Raw genomic sequence first — 16,915 nt, 5'->3', positions numbered from 1 at the left:
AGGAAGGATGATCCTATGTTTTGGAAGGACCAAGGAATTATTATCTCGGAGGTTATAAGTTGTTTGCTTTTATTGGAAAAGTCTTTATTTTTAAAGCCAAAATGTCAATAATTCCAGAATGTATATACTGGGGAAAGTAAGTAAATTATTTTCTCTAAAAACACCTTGACATGATTGAGATCGGTGGAGTCCAAAAATGACACGTATGGCTTCTTTTGAAGAACGAATAGAGATTTAGTCTTGGAGGATTCATAACCCCAAATAATTACTCCATAATTCAAGTACGTGTAGAAGCAACCGTAATATGCTGTTATCAAGACTTCTCTACTTGCGAACGAGGCTAACCTGCGCAAGACAACACACTACTGCTAAGGTTTTTTGAAATTGTATGGATATAGTTGTGAAAAAATAAGTTAGAGTCGATCTCAAGACCAAGGAAGTCCGTAGAGGAACTAGAGCCAAGGCGGAAATCTCCTATAATTATATCAGGCTGGTTTGAATTATTTTCAGAGGATTATAAAAAAAATCAATGAACTTGGTCTTTGTTATTTACGTGAAGACGATTTTGCACAAGCCATTGAAGTATAGAACTACCCTTGTTTGAAAATTTCAGTCTCTAAAAGTTCTCTCAATTGGCATTGCATGGCGTACAACTTATATTTTGGCCGCCATTGTAGCACACAGCACACATTTCTTGTAGCCAAAAACGAGCAATTCACCTGTACATCCTGATGTTTAGCCACGTATATGAGGAACCAGCGCAGGGTGGTGAGTGTTGTGTCGACTCCAGCGCCGAACAGATCCGCGAGGGCGTGGTGGAACTGCTTCTGCGTGAAGGAGCTGAGGTCTGTCCCGCGCTCTCGCTGCTCCTTCTGGAAGGCAGCGATGAAGTCGTCCACCTTATCCTCCGGATGGTCGTCTATCACTTGCTGGTAGACTTCGTGCGTTTTCCGCATACCGTCCACGATGAAGTGTACGGTCCTTCGGTACTTAGGGAGGAATCTGGAAGATCAAAAATTCAAACACATAACGTAGCTATGGTGGGAAGGGTTGATTCGATATAAATTTTGAGTTCAGCTCCAGTTCACCTTCCTCTTAGTGCAGAGTCTGGAATCTGACGCTGACGAATACTTTGATTAGGGAATCTGGAGTCATGTTCCTCTGAAGAGATAAAACATCGTATCTGATGTTGAAACTATGTAAAAAGGCCATTTTGAGCTTCTTCGTCACCGACTACTTTTGGATTTCTTCTGATCAACATGACTCCAGATTCCAGGAGACAAGTCTGTGACAGCATCAAATTATAAACGCTGCATCAACAAACAGGAAAGGGAAATGGAGCTAAACTTCAGAGTACAAAACATTAGAAAGATACTTAAATGGTACAATAATTCAGAGTCAGGCTGATCAATGATAATCAATAATCAAACTTTTATTGGAAAATTATATCGTTATTTTAAGATTAAATTAGGAAATAGTTAAACTACACATAATGCAGCTATGGTGGGAAGGGTTATTCAATGTGATTGACGAATCTATTTCCATTACTCCTTTCTGTTAGTGCAGCGTCTGGAACCTGACGCTGTCACAAATTTGACTCCTGGAATCTGGAGTCATGTTCGTCTGAAGGGAGAAAAAAGCCCAAAATGAACTCTTTACATCGCATTTGATGTCAAAACGATGTACAAAAAGTCATGTTGAGCTTCTTCGTCACCGACTTTTTGGATCTCATCTGATCAACATAACTCCAGATTCCAGGAGACAAATCTGTGACACCATCAAATTCTAGACGCTGCATCAACAAGAAGGGGAAATGGAGCTAAACTTCAGAGTACATAAAAATTAAAAAGATACTTAAATGGTACAAAAATTTAGAGTCATGCTTATCAATGCTTTAAGCACATTCTGAAATCTGACGCTTTCGCAAACTTGACTCCTCGTGCACTCAATTGTGCACCTATTGAGAATACCTCTTCATCTAGATTACACTGTATGTTGTAATCCAGGTGTCTCTAATTTCAAAAAGATGCAAATAGTTTGTTTTGAGCTTCTTCAGAAGATCATGACTCCAGATACTAGGAGTCAAGTTTGCGAATCTCAGAGTCAACACCAAATCTCCAATCTCAAACTACAATGATACCTGAGGAAAGGCAGAAAATTCAGAGGGCCCGACACCCCGATGTGTTTGACGCCTTCGTCAGACAGATGTTGGAGCCATCTCCACGTCGGATCATCCCAATCCCAACGACGGCCGAATACCAGAGAGTTCACAACGTTACCCACGCTGTGGAGAAGGGTGCGGCTAGCGTCTACCTCTCGACCATCTTGGGTTTTCAGGTACTGCCACATATCATGGCATTAAGTGAGAATATGTTCATCTGGAGAACATAGTTATAGAGCTAGTCATCATTGGTATCCTCAAACTAGTGTCCATTGTATAAATTGGCGAATAAGCATTTTTCGAGGTGGTTACAATTAGACACTGCAAAGTCATAGACTTACTTCTACTACGTCTACCACTCCTTGTAGAATTCTCGCCTCTAGACGATCTCTTCTAGGCCCGTACTTGACCATACCTAGTGTTTTCAAAGTGGAAGTCACAAATGATCTTTGCTCCCGCCATCGTTTTCCTTCCGAACATATCAGCCCTGGAACAAAAAAAAATGATCATACTTCAGAACCAGAAGTGTGTAACCAGTCACGTAAGTCTTCGCCAAGGTTGCGTGTAAAATTTTGAATAGCAGCGTTTAAATACTACGCGCGCTGAAATCAGATCTTGTCACCAACTTTTAATATTGACTTTCCACTCTATTATTTCTTTATTCTTTGAATGATGAATGCAAAATTTGAGGGGAGGGGGGAGTTCCAGAAAACTGATATTTTCCCTTAGCGGACAGATTTTCTTGACCCGTTTCTTTCTTGAGAACGATCTTAATATATACGATAAATAATAATAATCGTTTACTAAAAAAAAGTAATTGAACATTTTGGGGCTCCGGACCCCTTGGACCGCCTCACTGGGTACGTCCTTGAATCAGTGTTTCAATAATAACATTTTACACACCAAGCCACCATAACATGATGTATGTGTGAACAGTTAGGCTACATGTGTTGATTTATCACATGTTAAAAATCTCTTTTTAGAATACTGTTTCAAATTTATTTATTCTGCTATTTTATCGTTGCCATCATGGTTACCCATAAGACGAATGCAAAATATTTACTAACGCTCAGCCAAATCCCATAGAGTGTCATCGACCCCATTGTTGCCTATATAGAAATGAGGTTTCGTGTCCTACGAAACGCAATGCCAATGCGTATAACGTCGAGATTTGCTTAGAGATTTCTCTAAATTTATGTCATTCGAGGCAATATCTCTATTTCTTATTTGGACTTAAAACACAAATAAAAGAAACGTTAGTTATTTTCAATACTAACTGTTCTTACTATATTCTTAAAATCGGAGATTGGCCACTTCGAACTGAAGATAACAATGTCATAAGCAGATACACTTTAAAAGTTAAAGACTCAAATTTTATAACAATAACATAACTGTGTTAAAGAACTAATAAATATATTTGTTTCACTTAAAATCGGAGATTGGGCCACCTAGACGATTTACGAGAGACAATGGCAAATAGTCATATTCCTACTTACTACTATTAGTGAGAAGTATGTTGGATGTTTTTGTTAAAATGTTACAGACTCATAATTTTGAGTGAACAGAGTATTCATATAAAATCCTTTTGTCAAGATCCACAAGAAAGGATTTTGGACATTGATCAGTATATCTCCTTGGAAGAAGAGGAAACCAGCTCTGTACCAGCCTATCCAGTCGAAGCAGGCTGTGGCACACCCTTAGTATAGCCAGACCTTAGACATTACGGGAGAACTCCAACAGTCGTCTCCTGCAGTAGAATAGACCATCGATCCTACCCTTACTATATTAGTGAAATTTGCGGTTGGATGTGGATATCTATAAAGACGCCCAGATTTACGTGACACTAGGTTTTTGCTGTGCTCAGTGTAGAATCTACTGCAAGGTATAAACTAGCCTCAAGTGAAGAACCCTTCTGGGTTGATCACTTAGGTTTTGTTTGGGTTTGATACTGAGTTTGAGTTTGAAGAATCCAAAATTGCAATGAACGGAATAAATTTGACATTAATCAGTCATTTTTTCGATGTTAAAAAAAGAGGAAACATAATACCAGCCTATGACAAATAAAAATGAAAGGGGTGGCAAAATTTTGTATCAGGAGACTATAAAATATTCTTAAGGAGTCCAACACAACTTTTTAATTTATTAATTTATAATCGAGGTCCTTAATTCAGTTCTATATCACAATGCACACAATTCTACACCAAAGTGACGCCAGTTGTTATTCTTTCTTCATTAATTTCATCACTTTTCGACTACCCAAAGTTGAATTTTGTTTATCTTCCGTTTTGTTCAGTGACGATCTGAGGATGGGTGTTAGAAACTGAAAATACCAAGAAGAGCTCTGATTTACTTGTTTTTGTAAGAGTTAGATAATATTGTTTTTACAGGTAAAGGATAAAAATTGCATAACAACAGAACTGAAACCTGTTACGAACAATGGTGCACCATAAAAAGTAGGTAAATCTTAATAATTAAAGCATCATTACATTTCTTAATAAAAATATCCATAATATTATTCTTGTAAAATTTTGTTAGAAATAGCCCTTTAAAGTAATTTCCTTACAAATATTTTGACTGGCCGTCATTTTAGTTTTCCATTTCATTGTGATAACTGTACGTAAATTAATAAATTATATGTTTCGTAGTTTTTTAAATATAATTATATGTCTAAAAATTAAATGCCGCCTAAATGGGTAGGGTCTCTCAGACGTCTGTGATAGGCCTACGATATTTAATTAACTTTTATAGATTAGAACATTATCAATTGAACAATATTGAACAATTAGTTGCCTATGGCGCAGTGTAGCGGGTATGACGGTTATCGCAAAATAACCAGATAAGATCAAACAACGTAAAGCGTGGCTGCTGCTTGGATGCGTGACCGCTGAGCGATCCTGTCCTTGCAAGCAGTCCGCCTGTCCGACCGTTGGTGATGGCGCAAGTCACCTTTAAGCCGTTGGTCCCCAGGTTAAGTGTTAGAGAGGGCTTCTTAACCTTAACTCTGCCTGGTAAAAGAAGACATTCTTTACTTTACTTTAATTTCTTTACGTGTGCCAAATGGAGCAAGTATACGTTGTAGCTCGATCATAAAATCGGAAAGGAGGTTAAGCTATGATTCTATTGGTATTTAATGTATATGTATATGTATATTTTTTTAGGATATAATTTTATATTTTACCTCGGCGAAATAATGTTGAATGTAGAAGCAGTAATGAAATAATACAAAGTTTTTTTTGTAAAATATAGATTTTGTAGAGTTGTAAACAGTCGAGGTAAAAGCAAGATTTGATCATAAAAACAACGCGACAGTGGCAAGTGGAAGTTATTTTATACCAACAACAAACACATCGACTGCCAAGTTAGGATCTCCTCCTTGATGAAGGTGCGCGGTGCGGCGCCAATAGGAAACCCTGTGGAGTACCCGGCACCGAGGAGGTTGCTGCAGGACGTGACAGGCATTCGTGTAAGTAGAAAAATGACGAATGGATTTTTAAAGCATTTTAAAGCACACATAAGAGGCATTTGTGTCCCCAACAACAAAAAACTGTAGTAATTTTAGCACTAATACGAAACCTTTAAAAATACCCGAGTTAAGGAGCGTCCACCTTCTTCCAAAGTTAAATGAGACATGCAACAATATCATTGTTGTCTTTAGGGCTCTTTCAAACAACAGTATTTTGGTTGACAGGATAACAGCATTTTGGACATTTTCCATCATTATAGTTACAAAATGTATAACACAACGTTTCGAGGATTGGAATCTTTCCTCTTCGTCAGGGGGGGAGGTATTACTACACATACACCTACATAATACCTTCCCCACCTGACGAAGAGGAACGTTGTATTATACCTTGTGTAACCTTAACAATGGCACATTTCTGAAATTCTTTTATCCTATCAAACCTTCCAGCGTCAACAACAAGCTTTGAACAAAGTATTTCGGTTGATTTTCAAATACTTGTCGTTTATGTAAGCGATATCAAGTTGTATAACTGGAATAAATAAATAACTTCTTCATAATCAAGCTAGGTGGGACGGCAGAAAGTTTGTTCCTTTCAGAAAACTATTTAAATCAACATTGTGGAACAGGGTATTGCCTATAACAGTTGTGACAAAAAGGAAATACTGAGCAACCGAATACAATCCATGCTTAATCAAGAGGTTTACAAAACAGACAATTGGGAAAGATTACAAAAGTCATCAGGCATACATTTGAAAAGATGACGGTGCCATCAATCTAAAGCCGTAAGGGCTTTAAAACCCATCAATACATTGATTTGTGACTGATTTAACAACTCCATACGTAATAGTGTTAAAATAGTTCAATTCTGAGGAACCGTGATAGGTCTATCATAGAGCGGCTGATATGATTCTGTTAGTATTACGATACAATACGATAAGAGTAGTGGTGGAGTTGTAGTATGTGCATCTTCCCATTGCTTCTCGGTTTTAGTATTGATTTATGGATTATCAACACAATCACAATCATGATACATGGTAATTAAGGATGGAACAAAAAGTCCTGACGTTGCCACGGCTCTGAGATTCATGCTAGGTTCTACTGGACAAGCATGCTACTATAACATCGTAGATCCATCACTTTTTGCCCATCAATTACTTTGTACCCGGCCCTTTGTGTGCACGTGTGAACAATGACTTTCCATCTCTGCAGATCCATTCATGGCGTGCGAAGCACCCAATGTACATTAACTGGCCTTACATAACATCTTGTGGGTTGTCTACAAGATGGGCTATTTTGGTGAGCGGAGGACCTTGAAGAAAAGCCATTCAAGGATAAGTCTATTCTGGTGCCTCGTGGCAAAAGCCTGACAACACTGATCTCGCATGGCTGCGACCACGTGGGAACGATTGTTCACATTGTGTTCGGGTCTTTGACTACCGGAGGGCCTTGAGAGCTCGGCAAGGTCGGTCTTGTTTACTCCAAGAACCGTAGACGAGGAGTGACGACCCCGGGGTAAACAAGCGACTTCAGGACCAAGATGGCGGAGGTGGCCTTGACTGCCCATCAAGATGATCGCCAATTTCGCGGCCGACGTTGTAAACAAGCCGGAGAATGCTATTGCGCAGTTCTCATCCCCTCCAAGATGAAGAGCCGCGTGGGTCTGATTTGTGGAGTTGTTTACGTCTTTCGGGACCGTCGCGGAATTTCATTGCTCACTGTCTTTTTTGTTATCCTGTTGTGCCCGTCGCAGTCAATTAGACCCAGAGAGATTAACGTTTGACGAAAAATCCGACGTTGTAAACAAGTTCAAGAATCCTTATGAGCATTTCGCAGCTCCTCCAAGACGAAGAACGGCGTGGGCTAACGTGCCGGTTGTTTACGTCTTCCGAAAAGAAACTAATTTTAGACCCAATACAAAAGGAACTTCCTTGTCATTGAACTTGAAATTATTAATGTACCAATATGAATCATGGAAACCATCCGACTACCAAATCCTTGAATTGAATGGAAGTTCAAAAACTCTAGTTAAAGAATTTATTCCGCCTAACATTCAGTAATGGTTTTCTTTATCTACAAGGTTAACAGAATTTACCAATTACATACTAAATGTCATCCTGAGACTAATATAATACGCGAATCTATTCTTAAACACTAAGAGTTACTCTACCCTCAGCTTTGCACGCAATTTCCTATTGAATAATATGTATGCCATAGGCATATCTAAACACTGCATAGACTGGTCAGTGAACGATAGTCCAATCTCATACAGATTACATTTAAGAATACAGTAATGAGACTTAAAAGTTGGAGCAGTGGTCTGGAGAATGTGTACTAATACCCAAATGCCTCTGCAATATTCCAAATAGCGACAACAAGTTTAGCAACATTTGGATATTTTAAGCCACTGTGGAGGAATATTAAGTCCTTAGTAATCTTAATAAAACCACCTATGCAATAAATATTAATATTTATCTTTTTTTTAAGGAGAGGCCGATCCCCTTTTAAGCCTTATTCTGTCCATCCTCATGGGCCACTGGCCTGTGCGAGGATCTTATCAAACAGAATAAAGGGGAGAGTCGATACAGTAAGAGGTTGATTGTACTGATAAAAAGTGCAACGGTCACAGGCAGGATTTGAACCTACGCTATTTATAACTCGGACCCAAACTCCAACGACTTAGACCGCTCGGCCATCGTCACTCCCATCTAATATGCTAGAGCTCTATGCCAATTGTGAATCGGAAGAAGACATGTTTAAGGTACACATTATTTAAATATTCATGGTTAAAATGTTAAAAAGTAACAAAATTGCTATTAGCTCTTGTATTAAGTGCGTGTAGATTCAATTCTAGTTCGAACAGTTAAACATCATAATACAGTGTCTTGTTGTCTTGAAACATACGATGGTCTGAAGAGTCTATCTCGGTTGAAAACCGACTACTTGTTGCCATTGTAATATATTTCAAGTCTAAGGGTCTTTAATGGCTCCGGTAGTTTGTTGAGAGAAAAAGGCACACGCGTCTTATCTTTCTGAGGCAGAGATCAACCTCACAGGAGATTTCACTTTGGCTGGTTCATACCTTTCCGTTGAATGTATACTGGGTAAAGTGACACGGACGTGTCACTTAAATCTGGTGTGGATGTCCAGGAGCGGCACATCACTAACCGCAAATGTCGAGATTTTGGGGTGTAAGGGTACATTGATAGGTTGAGTCTACTGCGGGAGATGCCTGTTGGAGGTGGTCAGGTTCTCTAAGTGTTAAGGGCTGTTGCTAGCCTAGACATAAGATTGTGCCACCCCTTCCTACTTGTTTTGATTAGAGAGGCTGGTACAAAGCTGCCTTCTCATTCTTTCAAGGAGACGTAACTGAGATTAATGCCCAAAGTAGACCCTTCCTCATAGATCTTGACAGAAGGTGGTCCCTAACCCCAACCTTACTCATCCAGTATATCCTGTCACTCAGAAACCAGCGCAAAGGTCCCTTTAGGACTAAGTGAAATTTCTCAACTTCTTATCCCAAGAGAACAAAGATAGCGGGAAGTTGATAAAACAAAAGTATAGTTCTTGTAAGGGTTGCAACCATATTTGATCACAAAATACATCAGGTTGCAGTGCATAAGATTTGACCTCAACAGAATAAACCCATATTTCCAACCCTATGGGTGGTTAATTCTTATACAAAATCTTTCACTTTAAGGCAAGTATATTTTAAATTTCATCATTCTAGGCCATTGGGAACGACAGTGGAAGATGAAAAACAAAAATAGTTCTTGTAGGGATTACAACTCCAGTAAAACCCGTATGAGGGATGATCTTCATGAAAGTGCTTTTAATTTTCTATTTGTCAATGAAGCACAAACAATTTGTGTAAAATTTCATTCTAGGACTTCAAGATGTTAAATAAATACATAGTTCTTCTACGGTGGGTTGTGATTGTATTTTCAACTTTAAGAGAGACAGAGATGAGAGAGTGGGAGAATGAGTGAGGACTTTGATATATAGAAAGTCGTTTAATCATATTAATTTCAGACAAAGAGAGCAACATTCAATGCCAACTTTAAGAAGAAAATAAAAGTATTTGGTAGTATGTACTTTTACTTAAGGGGTACCGTGAAAATCATGGGAATCCTCTATGAGGGAACTACAGCGGTTATCCATTGGATGGACGATGACCAGATCAAATAATCCTTTTTTCCCAATATTGAACCTATATAACATTCTTTGGTGCTTTAAAATCAAACATAGGAAACACATAGTTATCAGTAACTACAATTTTTGACGATTTTGTGGAAGACGTGCAAGCTCTTCCTTGAGCAACTGATGTGCGGATCAGGATTATCTACTCGAGCAGTCCATACGATGGTGGGTTGAAGGTGAAGGGTAATTTACTGCCAACGTAAGAATTCAGTACTCGGTAGACTGCCAGACCTCCGGCACGTGACTGCTGACGTCAGACATTCCTGGAAATCGCGCGCAGATTCACTTTCGACGCACGTGACCGCCACCGCCGGCACCACCATCCTTGAACCTGTTCTTCAGAGCCTGCTGGCCGCTTCAATTGCGTCACACTTCTCGGAACCCCGGCCGGCAAGAATCTCGGGAACGCCATTGCGCGGAGGTGGCAGTGACCTTGAGATGAGGTGGCGGGATCTTGGTCCCATCAGTCTGTCTGGGAATAAACGCCAAACCGCTTGCGTCATCCTTCCTTAATACTTCGCAGATTTTTGTCAAACCTTCGGTCCACCCACCAAGAGTTTGCTGTAATGGCTACCAGTGGAAAAGACACGGTATGGTTTGTTCAAGAACGTCATGAGTCTGACATCGCCCTCGCGTATCCATTTACGACCACCTTGATCTCTGCACTTATACATACGAAAATGCTTTTCGCCCTTTAAAATCTCCGTTCTATGCTCATTTACACAATACACAAAACCTTGAGGACAGAGATATCTCCGTATCTCATTATTGACAAAAGGTCTCCAAATATAGCATCACATCTTATTTCTTTTACCTGAATCTTTGACCTCCAGAAGGAATATTAATGATACCTTCAACTCAGTGAGAGATATTCCCTGAGAAATTATATGCATATTGGAAAGATTTGCCTTCTCTGCAACTAAGTTCCTACCACTACAAAAGCCTTAGTCAGTAAGCAGTTACTTGAAGGAATCTCCCCACCCCATCCCATCTTGGGACATTAGCCCCTGAGAAGCTTTTACTGCGAAGTCTTGAAGTCAGTGGCGGGTATTCGGAGGAAACTCTTAAAACAACTTCAACTCACCCCATTAGGCCCTTGGAGGCTTTTTCTGTGAAGTCTTGAAGTCAGTGGCGGATTCAAGAATGAATCTATCAACCCATCCTAACTTGTTGCATTAGACCTAGAAGCCTTTTCATTAAAGCTTTGAAGTCAATAGTAGGTATACTTGGAGGAGGCTTGCCACCCTATCCACCTCGGTGCATTAATTCCTGAGAGGCTTTTGTCGGTATTTTAGTATTATCCGGACGGAGGCCACTAATTTTGGGCGAGTTTTCCTTATCGGAGACCAAAATAAACTTCATTGTATGTATACTTTCCTTGTTTCATAATGAATTGAAAAAATACCCGATGAGTCATACTTCCTGTCTCCAAATCCTCTCAAAATAGGCCTAGACGAGCAACCCTTAGAGTAGGCCTAGGCGAACGTATCACCTGGCATTACTTGCTGTTCCTTTTAGTTTTTGTTTTCATTGATTGTCGTGCGCTTGATTAAAATTTCATCATGAATAATTATCTTCCCTCTGGGATTTACCTTGAACTGAGGAAGAATGGTTTTTATTGGCAGAATAAAATGCGGCGACTGGTGACGATGCATTCAACTTTATTCTCGCAGACATCGCTTCCTGATGGCAGAATACGACAACCGTTCGTCGTAATGACTTGTAAATTTCAAAATGGGTTATATAAAGCCTGTTTTTTTAAATACTGCACTTAAATTTGGTCCCCGATAAGGAATCAAAAAATAGTGGCCTCCAGATAACACCAAAATATCCTTTTGTCCTGAAGTCAGGATTTAGAGAAATCTTCCTACTCAATCCTATATCGCTGTGCTTTACACTTCCATGAAGGAGATGCATGGGTATACTTACCGTAGACACTGTGTTTCTTTGTAAGCGTAAGTTTAGTTGTAACCAACTAGTCTGAATGCTCTCGGTTCTTAATTGGGGATCTCCATATGAGTTGGTATTAGGAACACTAACAATTCAGTAATTTGGAACCACGGTTTGGGTGTCAGAGACCCTTGAGAAATACAAGTCTTCGAAGTTCGAATGGTGAAAAAAAGCAGATACACAAGAAGGCTCCAGGCCTGTAGATATCACAGAGTGATATAACTATCTGATATAAATTTTGGAAAGATGTATAAATCACTGGAACTTTAAAAAACCTATATGCCAGTGATTTTTAAGTAGTACCATTCGTCGTGGAGATAAAGATTCTGTTTCTGCGATGTAAAGATGGGTGATAAAACTTTGATGTCTCGTTTTAATTCTGGGTAATCACCATTCCTGGAAGTTGTATTTTAGTTGATATTTTCCGTTCCTTCAGGAATCGGCAGCTCCGATTGATTTCAGTTGATCGCTGCCGATTGACTATGAAATGCCCAGTATTAAAACAATCGATACGGATATTCACGGTATGGTAGGTGTGCGGACCAGGATTATCTTTCCTTGACCTTAAGAGTTCAGAACCCAGTCAGGTACCTTTGAGACTATCAAGAGGGATATAAACTTATGACGATCCATAAATCACTTTTATATCTGCTATCTGTCTAACCTGAAATTGAGGAAAATCATTTTAAAAACAGAAAAGTCGTTACGTTGCAACTCGAAGGTAGGTGGTACCGAAAATATTAGCGTATTCAAAAACTCTGACGGTGACATAGTTATGGTGGGAAGGGTCGATTCGGGGGAGAGCGTCAGATTCTAGACGCTGCACTAAGAGGAAGGTGAACTGGAACTAACCTCAACATCCACATCTTACAGTGAGATTGGTGGATGGACTACTTTGTCTCTGTGCAGCTTCTGGTTGACATCTTGCTTCAGAGATCCCTAATAGTCGTGTTCTTAGGCAAGTAAACCGTGAGACGTGTCTATCTTCAACCTCTGAGACGACGATATCCTCAACAGAAGATCGCGTCTCTGAGACTATGATAATGACCTCAACACCGAATCTTCAAGAGCGAGCCAGCGCCGGTTATCCCAATTTGGCCACTTCCGCGGCATGAAAGCAATTAACATGGGAACCACTTATCATCCAAGTGTCAATGACACGGTTTCTCACTTCTGTTACATATTGGGCTTACTGTGTCACTCGGAAGTGTCAAACAGCTGTTCGTGTGGTCAAACAGCATCAGACCGTTTGACCAATAAGATTGAAGAAATAAGAATGGTTTTATTTAAGAGTGTTTCTCATTTGGAAACGTTTTTTAGAATAACTCGTGCCTTGAGTTACTATAGTCACATTGGAACTAACTTAGCTTAAACTAAATCTAACAGCTAAACAATAACTTGACTTTAAAGACTTTACAAGCTACAACACATTTAATGTGTTCGGGAAGATCAATATAGAGGGTAGACCCAGAGTAGGACAAGCTTGTTCGGGCAGTCTCTAGCCTAACTCTGGGAAAGTGCAGTCTTCCGCGTTGATGGACTCATCGTTCAGCAACGTCTTCCTGAGAGCGGAGTCTCTCACTCAGGTACTGCGGCTCCTTTAGAGACAAGACCTTGAGGACCATGCAGCACGTCAGCATCCTCAAGAAGACTTCCATATGAAGCATTGCCGTGTTCATTCTGCTTAATAAGTGCTTGCATCAAACATGTAAAACCTAACATAAATGGATTCCAAAAGAGCAGAGGCCATCTACAATGTTGAGGCTGATACATCTAGAGTCTTACTCAGTTTGGACTGATGAGTGCTCTTACCCACTCCAAAATGTTCCGTAAAAACATTAAATAAATAGCATCTCCTTTGTTACAAGTAAGCATATCTGGATGAAAAGGTCCTAGAGACTTGAAACTTGGTACAGATTCCTCTTTCGCCCAAGAAAAACCTCTAATGGTCTTGGGGTTAAAAGATGAAAAGTAAGAGTAACAATCAAATTCTAAGATTTGAAAAAAATTAAGCGAAAAAATTACTTGAATTTCACATCAGTAACACGTGATTGTCGTAAAGTGATCTTGCCGGTTTTGTGTGTGAAACCCGTTACTTTCTGTCACATCTTTGGTACCCAGTTGCCGGTTTATTTAATACGGCACTCCATTTGTGTTGACTTTTTGGTTCAAATTATTCCTACGAACCTGTTAGATCCATTGGATCAGAGGATTGTAAATTGAAGGTGTTAAAACGAGACATGAGTAAACAATTAAGGCAGTAACTGAGCCGGGCCTAAGTTGGCAACGATATACAGAAATTCCATCGTTATCCGACCGAACAACGAGTGAGTTGTCGTTTAACAAACCGCTCTGCCTTGAGCACCGCGATCGACCTTCAACCCAAGAGCATTCACCTTGCAATACTACACTTTGCGTGGCCATAAAACTGGATTAGTTTATGCAATTTCGAACAGAACTTGTGCAATTTTAAAAAAACTTTTATGTACAAATTGAACATCACAATAAATAAAGGATCTTAAACTCGTAAATAAGCAGAAACTGCTCTTCTAGAACCCAATCCGGAGGCTTAGTAGAGTTTTTGAATACGGTAATATTTTCGGTACCGCCTACCTTCGAGTAGCAACGTAACGACTTTTCTGTCTTTAAAATGGTTTTCCTCAATTTCAAGTTGGACTTAAGATAGCAGATATGAAAGTGATTTATGGATCGTCATAAAGTTTATATCCCTCTTGATAGTCTCAAAGTTACCTGACTGGGTTCTGAACTCTTAAGGTCAAGGAAAGATAATCCTGGATCGCAAACCTACCATAACGTGAGTATACGTATTGATTGTTTTAATACTGGGCATTTCATAGTCAATCGGCAGCGATCAACTAAAATCAATCGGTGCTGCCGATTCCTGAAGGAACGGAAAATATCCAAAAATACAACTTCTAGGAATGGTGAATACCCAGAATTAGAACGAGATATCAAAGTTTTATCACCGATCTTTTCATCACAGTGTTATTTACATAATTTCCGTTAAGAAACGAAACATTTTATCTCTCACGACGAATGGAACTGATTAAAAATCGCTGACATATAATGGTTTCTCTACAAGACTTTATTATCGAACAAACGTCTGGTACCTGAGGTTTAAGAAACACAACAAAACAAGATGAAGCTTTATATGATATAAACGAACGATGATAAGGATTTTATATAAAATGCAACCAAATGTCTTAAACCTGGAGGCAGTTTTTAGACATGTCTGTGATGAAAGGCTTCGGGGTTTTGAAATAGGCTGTGACCAAATGGTCTGACAGCAAAAAGTGGTGTTTTAAATAAAAATTATTCAATTATATCTACAAATTTTTATGTTTATTTTTATTTTAAAAAAACTCCTTTTGCTGCCAGGCGATTTGCTCTCAGCCTGTTTCAAAACCGCCAAGTCTTTCACCAGAGACATGTCTATAAACTTCCAGCCCGGTTTAAGACGTTTGGCTGCGTTTTATATCAAATCGTAATTTCATATAGCTAGAATGTGTTTTGTTGTTTATCTAAACAATCTACATATTGTAAATAGTATTAATATCGTCCCATATTATGACGAGAAAATAAAAAAGTTTTTTCATTCTTTCTTTTTAGTTTTTTTAATTTTTTCAGTTTGGCCTCGATTTTTTGAACCAATAAATAGCTCATGGATACATCTTTATAAATAACTTTTAGTAGCCGTTTTGATCAAGTATAGGAAATCTTTTCAAACGTATATACAAATACGCAACTCACACAAATATACCACATAACGTAAAAATGAATAAAATAGGTGATATCAATTGAATTAATTCAATGATACTAGATCTGCAGTTATCTAAGGACTTCCTGAAAATATATCTCCTCACGCAATCTTCAAGAAGAGTCTATTTTATCCTCACCAAACACTGTTTTATGAACACATGAAGCCCCACATGTCCATATTGAACACACGAAGTTTAACATCGCATTAACCTTGACAACTAACGAACTTCTGAAACGTTCGTTAGCGGTTACCAGGAAAGTTCTTAATATTGGTTCCCTAGAAAAAGCATTTGGATAACCAGAAGCGCAATTTAATTCAGTGATATTCGGATCACACTGGTATTTATTGATTTTTAGGCCAATGAGTTTGGTAGCCTATAGTATTCTTAAAATTAATTTCCTTCTGAGGTCTTTTGAATTTGTCTTTGAGTTCAAGCAAAATATTTTGTGGCAAAACAACGAATTGTTACATTTAGCGACCAATTAATTTCCCCACAGACGGTAATTGTCTTTTTACAATCCTGAATTAATTTGATATTTTTTCCGGATTAAATCTATTCACATTTTTTTTATAATTTTAAAACAACATTTTTGAACTACTCTCCTAAATTCTCCCATGTAAAACTGTACAGTCTTGGATATTTATAAACTAAAAATGCACTTACTAAACTTAAAGATCACTAAAAAACTAGAGTTTATTTCAGATCTCCAAATATGAAGGTCATAGCGATACGAGCTCCACTTATGTACTGTACTATCTCCACATATAGGTACAGACCTAAATGGATTTCTATCTATATAAGGCTCATATTCGTATAATTTATTTCAAACACGATACACACTTTAAGAAACTTATTTCAAATGTCTTGTAAAATGTGTACTTTTCTATCTTTTTTAGAATTATTTTTAAAAGTGTCCGATAAAACAGTACGTTGCAATTGTTATAAATTTATTGATCTTTGGGAATGGCGAGTTATTTGTACGTCTCACAATACACTACTCATTTCTTTGTGATAAATAAATACTGAATTATGATCAGTTAGGCCCTTAAAATCTGGTTTGGAACCGAGATGATCAATCCTATGGGAAAATTGATCAGAAAATTCTGTTCAGTAACTCTTATCTTACCCAGCAGGGATCACTTCTGGCTGGTTTATACCTTCCAGTTGAACCTACACCACTGAGCACAGCAAAAACCGATGTGCTACTTCAATCTGGGCAACCTTATGGATGTCCAGTAGCGGCACATCACTAACCGCAAATGTTGAGATTCTGGGGTTCATGGGCAATTCGATAGGGCTTGCCTATTGTGGAAGATGACTGTTGGAGTTGGTGGGGTTTGTTCCCTAATCTCAGAGGTTCTT

At 38.7% G+C, this 16,915-nt stretch overlaps 1 protein-coding gene across 1 annotated transcript in view; it reads right to left on the bottom strand.

The window, feature by feature from the left end:
- The window catches only part of LOC124367320 (cytochrome P450 306a1), an 88,824-nt gene that overhangs the window by 3,054 nt on the left and 68,855 nt on the right, over positions 1–16,915 (bottom strand). Inside the window, exons 3-5 of the mRNA XM_046824049.1 lie at positions 2,503–2,648; positions 2,141–2,340; positions 720–1,002 (exon numbers count right to left, since the gene is read on the bottom strand). Of these exons, the coding sequence (XP_046680005.1) occupies positions 720–1,002; positions 2,141–2,340; positions 2,503–2,648 (629 nt within the window). The remainder of the gene's footprint in view (positions 1–719; positions 1,003–2,140; positions 2,341–2,502; positions 2,649–16,915) is intronic.

This window comes from Homalodisca vitripennis, chromosome 8, assembly GCF_021130785.1.
Source record: "Homalodisca vitripennis isolate AUS2020 chromosome 8, UT_GWSS_2.1, whole genome shotgun sequence".
Lineage (NCBI taxonomy): Eukaryota > Metazoa > Arthropoda > Insecta > Hemiptera > Cicadellidae > Homalodisca > Homalodisca vitripennis.
This window is presented reverse-complemented; position numbering and strand designations above follow the sequence as displayed.